We start from the raw sequence: 13,069 nt of genomic DNA, 5'->3' as shown, positions 1-13,069 counted from the left end.
TTTTAGCAATCTCTTTTAACCCATTCTATTAATATCTAAATAACATTTATTTATCATCTCTTATTCAAAACCGAGACAGTTACTTAAAGTCTTGAATATAATGTTCAAGTGTACCAATTCTGTTCCAAGACTTCCAACGATTAATCTTCTCTAGAAGCAGCCAATGCGGCTGTCACATGTAGCGCCTCTCACTTCTTCACTTAAATTCGCCTTAACGCTGAAAGATCTTCGGAAGAAGGATATCCACTGCTGTTAAGTCATCTCTGGAGAACCTGGATTAAATCAACACTCCTAAAAGGCTTCGCAGCCGCCTCTTGTACATGACAATGTAATCTTCGACACGACACACCAACCCAAAGGTATGACGATCGACTGACTCCCTGACCGAACACTTTACGGGGACAGCCCGAAGGCCAGACCTTGACACCTACGGGTTGTACCGTTGTGGCCAAAGGTGATGACTTCCCCACTGTTCTTGACCCTGTATGACCCCAGCTTTTATAAAAAAAAAGGGCACCTTAAATTCCTCGACATATAAAAACGTGTGGATAACTGCTAGAGTGAGAGCGTCCAAGGCCGATAACTTACACGACCCATGATGGGTATGGCAGAACTGGTAACAAAAGCGTCCAGCAACCGAAGGACTCTTCCCAGCGCCTCCGAATCTCGGATAGCCCAACTCCTTTAATGGGACTAGTTTTATGTACGGACTGTTCTAGACTAACGGAGAAGAATGTTCCGAAATTACAAACAAGGAGGCGGTGGACGATATGCGAAAGGGGAATTTACATACTGAGTAATCTTATGGGTTCTGGAATGGGCCAAGTTTGTTTGAAGTTAGTGGTGAAGTTTGTCTGGTGTCTCGTAATGTAAAACACTTTCTTGCTGCAGAAACAGCTGAGTGACCCCATTATCCCCTCCGGTGTGTTCCAGGTATAGCAAAATGTTTTCCAGACAAAGCACAACATTAATCTGTAGGGTCAAGGGAAGAGACCAAGCTTAATCATTTTATGTTCACTTTGTATTGGCTGATTTTTAGAGAAATATATTGAAAGTAGTTTGGACAGAAAAAAAGGTGTAAAAATTACTGTGAACAAAGGGCAACACGATACAGGATACAAGTTAGGAGAGTTGAAGGACGAAAATAGCCGAGCATTGAGAACAGGGCATGATTCCTGGCACGGAGGAGATGTACGACGGGAGCCGAGAAGACGAGTCGTCTGTGTGGAGGACGAGGGAGACGCTGGGGGTGAGGGTTGGAGGGGGGAAGACACGAGGGAGAAGACAATACGACATGAAGGAGAGAGAGAGAGAGAAAGAGAGAGAGAGACGAGGGAGGAGGGAAGGGAGAAAACACGGCGGAACAGGAGGAGGAGAGGTCAGACGAACGTCGGAAGTTACGTAAACCAATGACAGAAGGGGAGAGGTATGTGAAGTGGAAAGGAGTGAGAGGGAATGAGGGAAAGAAAGAGGAGGAGGAGGAGGAAGAGGAAGCGTAAAGATCAAGAGCCTGGAGAGAGAGAGAGAGAGAGAGAGAGAGAGAGAGAGAGAGAGAGAGAGAGAGAGAGAGAGAGAGAGAGAGGACATGGGAAGGAGTGATGCTTCCCCGTCGAGCTATCGAGTTATCTGCTGGAGGACAATGCAAGCGTCCTGACCTTATTTATGGTACAGACTGGATAGCAAGAAGAAGAAGAAGAAGAAAAAGACTGCATCTCCAAATTCGGCAGCCACTAGGAGAAAACCTCAGAGACGCCATGCAGAATGGGCGAGGATATACTGCCACGGAAACTTTGCAGGAAAGTGTGCGAATTAGACCGAGGGGTGCGAATTGCAGATGAAAGAGACAAAGAAGAAGGATGAAAGTGCACAAGGTAACTAGTATGAAGTAATGAGGAGAAATTATATGCATCATGGCTTGCAAGGAAAGACAATGACTGGGTAAAAAAATGACCGTGTTAAATGCAGTGACAATAGTCAATTGTAAACGATTTAATTTTTTGTATGAATGTGGAGAAAATGGGAAAAATGTATATGGATGTTGGTCGTGGTGATGATATTAACACGACCATCCCATCAAAAATAATAACAGCAATAATAATAATGATAGTAGTAGTAGTAGTAGTAGTAGTAGTAGTAGTAATAATGATAAAACCCAACAAAATCATGGAAAAATGTGAAGTGAAAATGAATCCCTCACTGGTCAGCCATCTTACCTCTTCAGTTCCTGACGTTATGTGATGGGTTTGGAGGGTCCTGAGACTCGCTCCTCCTTCATCCCATCTTGTCCTACATCCATCTACACCCTACCACCATCTCTCAACATCTCGCTCACTCCATCTGTCCCACCTGGGGAGCCCGGCCGGCCCAGTACAGTAATAACTCCGTAAGTGTGTTACTGGTGGGAACAGCGAAAGACAGGATGTCAATACTGTCTGCTAGGTAGGCGAAGTTTACGAATGCCCTCAAGAAGGATAAGCTTCGGGATGAAGGAGAGTCTCAAGAGGATCAGAGAGTCTTAGGAACCCTCAGGAGGGTGGATCCAGGAAGTTAAAAGAGGGCAATTCCTCCCTCCCTGGAGGTTAGCCTTAAGAATGCAGGGCAGCCTCGTCAGGGAACCTGAAGACTGACCAGGGTGTTACGATCCTGAGAGGGACTTCAGGGGAAACATCATAACCTCGGGACGACCGTCAAAGGAAATCCTCAAGGTTGAAGCACACCTCAGGAGGGAGGGAAATCCACTTAGAAAGACGTGGTGGAGCCAGTCAACCCCCACTTGGAAGGGAGCCTGAGGGTCGGGGAAGGAGGGGATGTGAGCATCTCAGTCAAAAAAAAAGAAACCATAATTCTAAGGCTGAAGTAGAGAGAGAGAGAGAGAGAGAGAGAGAGAGAGAGGACGCTGGTGGGGTACTCACTCATTGGGCAGGTCCTTAGCTCCATCCTCTTGGCCGGGGATGTCCACGTGGATGAAGACGGACCTCTCCTTCGTCTCCCGCATCACTGCATGCTCTACGAACTCCACCCACGACGAGTCTGGAAGGGAGAAGACCATGCATGACTCTAGGTTGGCTGGACTACTTACATGGGTGGGGCTTTGCAGGTTAACACTTACGACCACCGGTTAAAAGGCTAACTGAATCGGTCGTATCACTTGGTGATTTTATCGGACCATCTTCTTGAGGGGTAATTCATTCCTTACATACGACTTCACGACCCATGAACACGGCGGCGACACGACTCCCTTCCTCCTCCTCCTCCAGCACGACGGTACGACTCTCAGACGACACGACACGTCCCGACTCTTTGGATGTGGCAAGTAAGGGTCGTACCGCCGTGCTCGAGGGTGGTAATCTGATGACCTGGCTCAGTTGTTGCTGTTAAAGTTCATATGGCCTTGGTGATGGCAAGGTAAGGTGACGTGAGTTGCAGGACTGAAGAGCGAGCGGATACGTGAGAGAGAGAGAGAGAGAGAGAGAGAGAGAGGCCTTCTGGACAGTAATGCTATCGGGTGTAGAGTGCGCTGTACTGACGGATCAATAAAACGATACCGTGGTGTACGTGTTACCGGAACAAGTAGAATGTCTGCTTACAGCTATCCCCTTGGAACGCAGTTGAAGGACTGGCACACTCGTTTAAAAAAAAAGAAAAAAAAAAAAACTTGCTGCGACGGTGTTGAAAATAACGCGCAGTCCTATAGACAATGCCCTTGGGCGCACGACCCTTGGGAACGACGCCACTATACCCTTGGGAACGACGGCACTACACCCTTGGCCATGACGGGGTTCGACACTTGGGTATTCGTCCACGTCCTTTCATCAGACCAGTCAAACGCCAGGACGTCATTCGTAAGGTTCGTGTTGGTGGTCTTAAACATCGTGTCGTCGCGCTCAAGGGTCGTACAATTATCCTCAAGGAAGGTACCGTCATGCTCAAAGGGGTTGGATCGTCATGCTCAAAGGGTTGGGTCATCGTGTTCAAAGGGTTGGGTCGTCGTGTTCAAAGGGTTAAGTCATCGTGTTCAAAGGGTTGGGTCATCGTGTTCAGAGGGTTGGGTCGTAGTGTTCAAAATGGTTGGGTTGTCGTGTTCAAAGGGTTGGGTCGTCGTGCTCAGAGGGTAGGATCGTCATGCACAAAGGGTTGGATCATTATGCTCATAGGGTTGGATCGTCATACACAAAGGGTTGGATCATCATGCACAAAGGATCATAGAGCCGTGCTCGAGGGGTTAGCACGCCAGCAACACACGTATCTAGCTCGCCTGATGTTTACCATCAAAGCCCTCTGACCCGCTGGACTTTTAAAATCGTGGAAAAAAATGGCAGAAAACATAGACACGGAAAATCAGCACCACTCTGACGCTCATGTGACTGAGCCTTCCCAGGGTATTAAGCCAGCTAGTGTAACAAAACTAGAAAAAGAGAAAAAGAAAAGATAATAGGTAAGAAAAAATGTATGCATATTGAGAGTGAAATCGGTAATCATTAAATCCATTTAGATTTATATTCACTGTTGAGGGAAAGCTTGGATGACGTCAGGTCAGTATATGAATGATTTAGTACAAGAAAAATGTGAAACTGCAGGACACATTCCTGTACACAGTGCGTAAGTGATGGCATTTGGTCGCTGTCAAGTTAAAAGGCCAGGACATCAAGTCCTAGGGTCGAGCCGTTGTTTTCGAGGGTCGCACCGTCGTGCTCAAGGGTCGTACCGTCGTGCTCAAGGGTCGTACCGTCGTGCTCAAGGGTCGTACCGTCGTTCTCTAAGAGCAGAGTCCGAAACCTGCATATGATGTCATTGTTGCAGGAAGTTGTTGATTACCTTACTTACCTTAACTTTCACACAGTTAATCTACTTCTATAGGCAATAATCTCTTACCTAACATAAGATTATCTATCTATCTGTCTATCTATCCATCTATCTGTATATATAAAGCTTCTGTACCTTACTCTTAACCTTCTGCTGCTTTCTCCTGCACAACTCCCAATCACTCGCACTCCTTCCCGGCAGTCACCGTCCATAAACCGCTCTTTTTCTCATTCACTCCTATTTTAACTTCCTAATCCAACCTTTCACTACCCTTTCCTTGATGACCACATACCACACACTTCACCCACACATGTAAACAGTGCTTTTCTAAATAACATCCACTTCTTGCCCAATCCTCTTGTTTCTGTTAACTCTCACCTTATGCCATTCTTCGCTCATTCTCTCTAAGTATTCTTGCACACAGGCCTCTCCCCCCCAGCTCACTCACTTTCACTACTCCCTTCCCATCACTGTCATTTCCTCATTTCTTAAACCCACTACAGTGTCTCACACTCGCCTCCACAAAGAAATGATCAGACATCCCACCTGTTGCCCATCTCAGCACGTTCACATCCAATGAGCTCTCCATTGCATATCTGTCAAGTAGCATACAATTCGGTAATATTGTTGACCCCCTATCCCTCTCACCCACTTATACTTACGTATGCCCCTATCATATTTTCACAATCACCAATCCTACGTTTGCACTCATCTCGACAAACTGTTCTCATTTTCTTTTACATCAGTAACCCCATGCCCCCCAAACCTTCTGCCAAATCACACAATCTTGTATTCAAATTCTCCCACCTACGAGGCTTCAATCTCTTGCATCAAAACTGCCGAAGCACTCACTACGCTCCTTCAAAAACACTTCCCTTTCAACACCAGATGCGTAAGCACAGACGATGACCCACTACCAGTGGTCTATTTTCGTTCTCATCCACACCAGTCTTCAAACTCGCTTCTCGACACTCCTTAACACAGTTCCTCCTTCATCACGAGTGTCATCCTCTCCTTTACTCTCGTCCTCACACTGTCTCCAGACTTTACTTCCCCTTCCGGACACTCCCACATTATTCTACTCACTTCCCTTTCAGCTTCGTTGTTGAATGAGAGCCAGAACGTCCATGTTCCTCTAACATAGCACCCGCCGTCTCTTTCCCTTCTCATCTTGGTTGTGTCCACGCACATGTAGACACCCAAGCCTGAGCCTTCCAAAAGCAGTCCTCAGATTCTTCTATTTTTGCTCTTGGAGAGTCATAATACAAGGTGGAAGGGGGGGGGGGGGGGCTTCCATTCCCCCACCCTGCCCGCCACCTCCACTTCAACATGGTGGAGATAAGTGGGTAGTTTTCTCGCTCCTCTGTCTCCAGGGATAAAGAAATTTTGAGATTTAGGATAAAAAGAATCGTGTGCATTACGTGTTGCCCCAGTGTTATGTGAAAGATGGAGGGAGAGAGAGAGAGAGAGAGAGAGAGAGAGAGAGAGAGAGAGAGAGAGAGAGAGAGAGAGAGAGAGAGAGAGAGAGTGTCTGTATTTGTGGATGGAGTTCCAGCAACTCATATTTGATGGCAGAAAAGGTAACAACACATCCTGGTCCAAGGAGGGACACGTGACAGCCACGTCTCCTTTCCCTGGCCCAGGTCACTGTCTTTCCTTTTCCTCCATCATATGCACACGGGTTATTCTAACTCGAGCCACAATACCCAACTTTCTCCATCTTTCACGTAACACTCGACCACAAGTAACTAAAGCGGCACTTCGTCCTGAATTTCAAATTTCCTTTACCCCGGGAGAGAAGCGCGAGTGAGAGATGGGGAGGAAGTATCGGTAAAAACTTCGGAGAGGATAAGGACATGTTTTGAGAGGAAGTGAACGGTTCTCAGAGAACAAAAGAACAGGTGGGAACACTGTGAAGGGAGGAGATGGGGATTTGCAAAACAGGCAAAGAAGAAGCGAGAAACTGGATGGAGGATCTTGAAGGACAGCTGAATGTGCCGGATGACAGGTTGATAGATGGGGTGTGTCTGAGACGAGGTGGTGCTATGTGGAGGAAGATGATCATGAAGAATGGGTTTAAACCCTCACCACCACGGTTCTAGCCCCCATCCCACCCAACCTGCATAGCCTTTCGCCACCACGACCCTAGCCCCACCTTATACCCTGGCAACATCACCCTGAACCTCGTCAGTATGGGTAAGCCCCTACCACTATCCCCTAAACCACCTGGGCCTCCTGGCCTCTAACGGCGCCCCCCGAGGCGGGAGGGAAGGTACTCACGGTTGCAACCCATGTCGTGGACGGTGAGGAAAACGGCCCTGGTGTCCGTCTTGGTGAGGTCACCCTGCAGGGAGAGAAACACATTAGAGTCAGTACCTCTGGCGGCATTACATGTGCTACATATGTGTACCACATATGTAGCACATATCTACCACATGTGTACTCACACACACACACACACACACACACACACACACACACACACACCCTCCTTGTCATGAGCACCTCTGCTTTCCGGCAGGCTTCCCTCCTCCCTCGGTATGAGGGGAGGGGCAGGGGTCATGACGAGGGCAGCGCCGGGAACCCCCAGCGTTTAATGATGCATGATGGACGTCACCAGGGGAATGTTGACCACCAGTCACCACTGTGGTGAGGGGAATGTGCGAGGTTTGCTGCCACGTCCCTGTCTGCTAGCCTTCCTGCCCGTGTGCCAACCAACCTCAACTACCGTCCACCAGCAGTCCTGTCTTGGCTAACCTTACCCGCGTCTGCTGAGTCCATTTATCTGTCTACTGGGGCCACCAGTGTGTCTGCCAGCCTTAGTCATCTGTCTACTGGGTCCCTAGTGTGTCTGCCAGCCTCAGTCATCTGTCTGATGGGGCCACCAGTGTGTCTGCCAGCCTTAGTCATCTGTCTGCTGGGTCCCTAGTGTGTCTGCCAGCCTCAGTCATCTGTCTGATGGGGCCACCAGAGTGTCTGCCAGCCTTAGTCATCTGTCTACTGGGTCCCTAGTGTGTCTGCCAGACTCAGTCATCTGTCTGATGTGGCCACCAGTGTGTCTGCCAGCCTTAGTCATCTGTCTGCTGGGTCCCTAGTGTGTCTGCCAGACTTAGTCATCTGTCCGATGGGGCCACCAGTGTGTCTGCCAGCCTTAGTCATCTGTCTACTGGGGCCACCTTGCCTCACCTTCACCTAGCAGCGTATGTGTGTGTCAGGTCCAGTGCTACTGTTCCATTCTGTCATCCCTCCTCCTCCTCCTCCTCCTCCTCCGCCACACATCGTGAGGTTGCTAACAGGCCTCCTCATCTTCTCCTTCCAAAATATTTGGCGATGCGACAGGCCATTGGCGCCCCCTGGGGTGTCGGAGAGTATGTTGTAAAGAATGTCATTACGAGGCGGGCCAGGTATCAAACCCGACGCTGCCCACCTCTTAAGAGACCCATTTGTAGACGGCCCCTCGGGGGGCGGCGGAGCTCTCCTCAGTCTTTGAGGACATTTTCCGGGCCAGACCACGATGGCGATGGTAGCCGCTCAGTGGTCGTCAGGAGCGAGCCAATCAACACAGGCGACAAGGGCAAGGTATGCAACACAAGCACCTCGGGCCAACATGTAGAGAATGAAGCCACAGGTTTTGGGAACACTGATGTAATACTACCAGTAAACCACCTTATGGATCATGGCCAGAATGATGACTTACGAGGAACCACATCCTCTAGAATGCGACTGGAAACATGGAAGAATCCATGCCATGTACTGGAACACTCCCGACACTATGCTCCGCTGTGCGTTTTGTGAAGTACTGTGAGAATAATCACAGCGAGATGGCCGACAGAACAAGACTGCTCAAAATGTCCAACAGGAACACCCAGGTATCAGTTAAGCTGTGAGACGCGCATAGAACAGTGGTCTCTAAGTCATCGTCTGGAAGTAGATCCTGGAACAGTGCTCCATGACGCATCGGAAAACACTCATGGGACATTGTTCCATACGGTGTATTACGGATCATCCGGCATCTCTGGAAAAGTCTCGAGTACAATGCTCCATGAAATTGACCGACGGTAGCGGCGCTGCTGCCGTTCTCCGTCTGCTTGTAGTTTCAACACCTCCCCAGAGAACAGGAGTGTACTGCAACATGGAGGGAGGACTGATGAATAACCTGCACTGGTCGTTGTCTCCTGAATTGTTTCGGTGAAGAGTTATTCATTATCAATGCAGCAGGCCCCGGCTTGATGAAGCGGACCACCCCCTCTCTCCCTAGTGGAGTCATTTGTGAATGACCATTATTTTACACTGATCTAGCCACTCACTGTCCTCCACACACACACACACACACACACACACACACACACACACACACACACACGTTATACTTGATCGTAGTTTCCCGCGTTCGCGAGGTAACGCCAGGAACAGGCGGTGAAAGGGTGCATCCGCTTATACTCTCCAAGTAACAATCAGTTAATCATGGGGTAACTCATACAATATAAAGCCCACAAGAAGAGAGAGAATTAAGGCAAATACTCTTAACCTATTGGCACGTCAAAACCAGCTGTCTGCCATAGTTTCTTCCACTTAGCTTAATAATGACAAGCGGCTTCGCCTCACGTCTCTGGTGCTAAAGTCCACTTAAGTGAGCATCAGCTGGTAACACACGTCCTCAGCTGTGGGTTTTGAGTCATCAGACTGCAGCCGGGGGAGGGTCTCTGGTGTGTGTGTCCGTGACCTAGCGATGGACCCTCGTCCTCCTGGTCACGTCGGTCCGTGGTCGCGTTTCACGCAGCGCCCTACCACGCCCGCTGGGTCACGCACGCTCTGAGCGCGTCCTTAGCCCTGCCCACAGGATCGGTCGTCACACAGATAAGACTCTCCCCCAGGTGGGACCCAGGATCATTACGAACGTATGTCCTCTACACCCACTGGGTTCAGCAAATAGTTCCAGCTCCTGTGTGCGACGCCCCTGGGAAACTAGGCCAGAGACAGTACTCCTGAGGAGTGCTAGATGCCTTGCAGTGTTAATTAACTTTCCTTAATTAAGCACTTTACAAGTTCACTCCTTCGATTTTCCACGCTCGATGCATTTTCTTTGTTTCATTATTTGACGCTGTCTCACTGTATATTCTTATCTGAGCACCTTCATTGGTAAATTTTGCACTTGGCTTGATCCTATATGAGACCTGCAATGGACAATCTCATATCCTCTATGAGTTTAACAATTTAACCTCTATGATTAACCTACAGCTATACTCATATGCTATGGATGACCTAACGTACTAATTCACTGACATTATTCCTACAATGTGATAGATTGGCTCATTACTAGTTAAACCATCTTGTAAGAATATCCATAACTGGCATATTTGCCCCTTTTCCCCCAAGCAGGAGGGATGTGATGGGGGAATCTGTGGGGGACTGTCAGCTGTCAGCCTCCCGCTGCTGACGTACGACCTTAGACACCGACAAACACCCTTGCGGGGTTGCCACATTTGGTCTCCTTCCCTCGTACACCCGCTCGAGTGATGGTATATATATACTCCCTTGCACGTTAGAACATACCCAATGTATCAACTAACAAGTATACGTCAGTAATACTAAATAATCATACAGGTTAGACACATGTGGTGGCACCACTGGTTATCATCTGTTCCCTTTTTCTTCTTTACGTTTTTGTTGACTCCTGCCTGATAGGGGGATGGTTGCTTGGCGAGGCAACACCACCACACACAAGTCCCCTTATAACTTTCAACCTGTTACACACACACACACACACACACACACACACACACACAAGGGGGAAGGAGAAGCATGTAAAAGTTGGTGACAAGCAAATATAATTTACAATATATAGGTAATTAGCAAGTCAACAGTCCCCTGTTCTGGAACGAACTGAGGGAAAGAACCACAGTGGCAGGTCTGCTGTACTGTGGGGGGAAGTGTGGGCGTCGTGGGAGACGCAGGTGATGGTGCTGTCTTCAGTTATCAACACAGTGGAAAAAAAAGAGGCCTAAGCTCTGTAATCCTCCGTGTTCTAAAGTTTCCCCCGTTTTCACAACTTATATAGAAAACGTCGGTGTATTTTGTGGTAGTGTTTTTTTTTCCCGTGTTTCTTCCCCACTTTGTAAAAAACTGATGCAAAGTATTTACTACAAATAATGCCCAGATCTTGAGGTGTGATGGTGTGGTTCTGTTGGTAGAGGACGAGAAGGTGTGGAGGAGAGGATGCTGCTGACACTCACCTGCACGTAAATGGTGAAGTTCCTGCCGCTGGCGGTCTCAACCTCCATCTTCTGTAGGAGAGAAAGAGAGGCGGGTTAGTGGGCTGGCGAAGACCAATTCAAAATCTACACTCACATGACAGTTATTGAATATCCCATCATGAATATAGGATAAATGCATGATTAACCTATCTGGTTAAAGGGTCGTTCCATATTCTGTATCCTAAATGCATAATAAATACATAATAAATATATCCTATAAATAAAATATGGTAGTCCAGGAGTAGGACGTGATAACATGAAGACCTAGTGGTCTATGACGAGGGTTATCTGCCGTCCTCAGTTCGTACTCCAGGAGAAAAATACGTTTCCATTCGTGTCATAAAATGTATACAGAAAGATTCTGTTCTAATAATACATCACGGGTTTTGATAAGGGGGAATGCAATTAGGCAATAAAGACATCTTATCTTATCTCATTGACGGACCTTCATATCACGTTAGGGGGTCCTTCAGAACGACGCTACAGCCCTGTGGACGCGAACAGTACGGGGTCTGTACGTGAGATTTGAGGAGTTTCGAGCCAAAGGCCACGGCCACCACCATAGCCAAGAGCACGTACCGTCCTGTAAGGGTACACGTAACTCATACTCAGAGGGTGGAGACTTGAGGGTAGGGAGGTGAGGGAGATCTCCCAGTGAGGTAGTGGATTCCCGCGTCAGGTGAAGGCTTCTCCCCCCCACAATCCATCCCCCTGTACAGAGGCAGCCACACCACCACGCCACACCGGACGCCCCCTTTAGCATCCTGGGCCTTATTTGCATTCGGTGACAAAAAAGCTGAATTGAAAGGCTGGATCATATAGTGCTAGGCCCTCTCTACCAGCGAGGCTATTTGACCCTTATGATCTGATATATTCTCACGCTTCCGTGTCGCTGGGGAGACGAGGGGGGGGGGGGCAGTGTAGTGTGAGGGGGCAGTGTAGTGTGAGGGGTCAGTGTAGTGTGAGGAGGCAGAGTAGTGTGAGGGGGCAGTGTAGTGTGAGGAGGGCAGTGTAGTGTGAGAAGGCAGTGTAGTGTGAGGAGGGCAGCAGTTTAGTGTGAGGAGGGCAGCTGTTTAGTGTGAGGAGGGCAGTGTAGTGTGAGGAGGGCAGTGTAGTGTGAGGGGGTAGTACAATGTGAGGGGCAGTGTAGTGTGAGCGGCAGTGTAGTGTGAGGGGCAGTGTAGTGTGAGGGGGGGTGTTAAGTGTAGTGTGAGTGGTGACACACAGGTGTGAAGGGGCACTGCGAGACGTGTGGCCCTGGGAGGCTGGAGACTATCAACAATGGTGAAGTCTTCGGGGTCTTACTCTCTCTCTCTCTCTCTCTCTCTCTCTCTCTCTCTCTCTCTCTCTCTCTGGGCCCAGGCTGAAGCCCGTGGTAATGTGGCAACATCCCACCCTGGACACCCGCTCCTGTGCTCCAGCCAACAACACAGGCTAGACATGCCTCACGAACGCCTGGCGCGCTGCGCTTGCAATACCATCACGTGTTTCGTTAAAGCTATCACAAAACTTTACACTGTGGTGATGGTTTTGTTATGAACTAAGGCCGCTTTTAAAAAAGTTTCTTAAACATTTCCTTTTCAGGTATGTAGAAATATATATATATATATATATAATATATATATATATATATATATATATATATATATATGACAACATACAAATCGATTATAATTCGTTAATGTAACTTTCCAAATGATTACATTATGGTAACAGCAAAAGGACTCTTTTTCCGTATTAATCGCTTTGGTCAGGCTATCTTTCGTACATTTCTTCTTTTCTTTTCTAAATTTATTGAGAGAGTTCCTCAGATAGCTTTTGTATCTTTTCTTTTTTTCCTTTTTGTTACCGAGATGAAAACGTTTTTTTTTTCTAAATGTTTTGTAAAGAAAGAAACGGAATATATTCTACATAGATGTACAATGATCCCTTCGTATGGGAGCGTATGGGAGGAACTCAAAGTGCTGTTATACTGTTGGGGCAACGTGGGACAGGCTACGTTCTTCCACAAT

At 48.0% G+C, this 13,069-nt stretch overlaps 2 protein-coding genes across 5 annotated transcripts in view; one reads left to right on the top strand and one right to left on the bottom strand.

Moving 5' to 3' along the window:
• LOC139759947 (uncharacterized) overlaps window positions 1-13,069 on the top strand; it is a 193,363-nt gene that overhangs the window by 4,004 nt on the left and 176,290 nt on the right. The gene's annotated exons all lie outside the window — the stretch shown is intronic.
• LOC139759949 (uncharacterized protein ZK1073.1) overlaps window positions 1-13,069 on the bottom strand; it is a 119,942-nt gene that overhangs the window by 53,392 nt on the left and 53,481 nt on the right. For all 3 annotated transcript variants that reach the window (XM_071682616.1, XM_071682615.1, XM_071682614.1), the window contains exons 2-4: window positions 11,037-11,087; window positions 7,084-7,147; window positions 2,913-3,030 (exon numbers count right to left, since the gene is read on the bottom strand). In XM_071682616.1, the coding sequence (XP_071538717.1) occupies window positions 2,913-3,030; window positions 7,084-7,147; window positions 11,037-11,087 (233 nt within the window). The remainder of the gene's footprint in view (window positions 1-2,912; window positions 3,031-7,083; window positions 7,148-11,036; window positions 11,088-13,069) is intronic.

Source organism: Panulirus ornatus, chromosome 34 (genome assembly GCF_036320965.1).
Source record: "Panulirus ornatus isolate Po-2019 chromosome 34, ASM3632096v1, whole genome shotgun sequence".
Lineage (NCBI taxonomy): Eukaryota > Metazoa > Arthropoda > Malacostraca > Decapoda > Palinuridae > Panulirus > Panulirus ornatus.
This window is presented reverse-complemented; position numbering and strand designations above follow the sequence as displayed.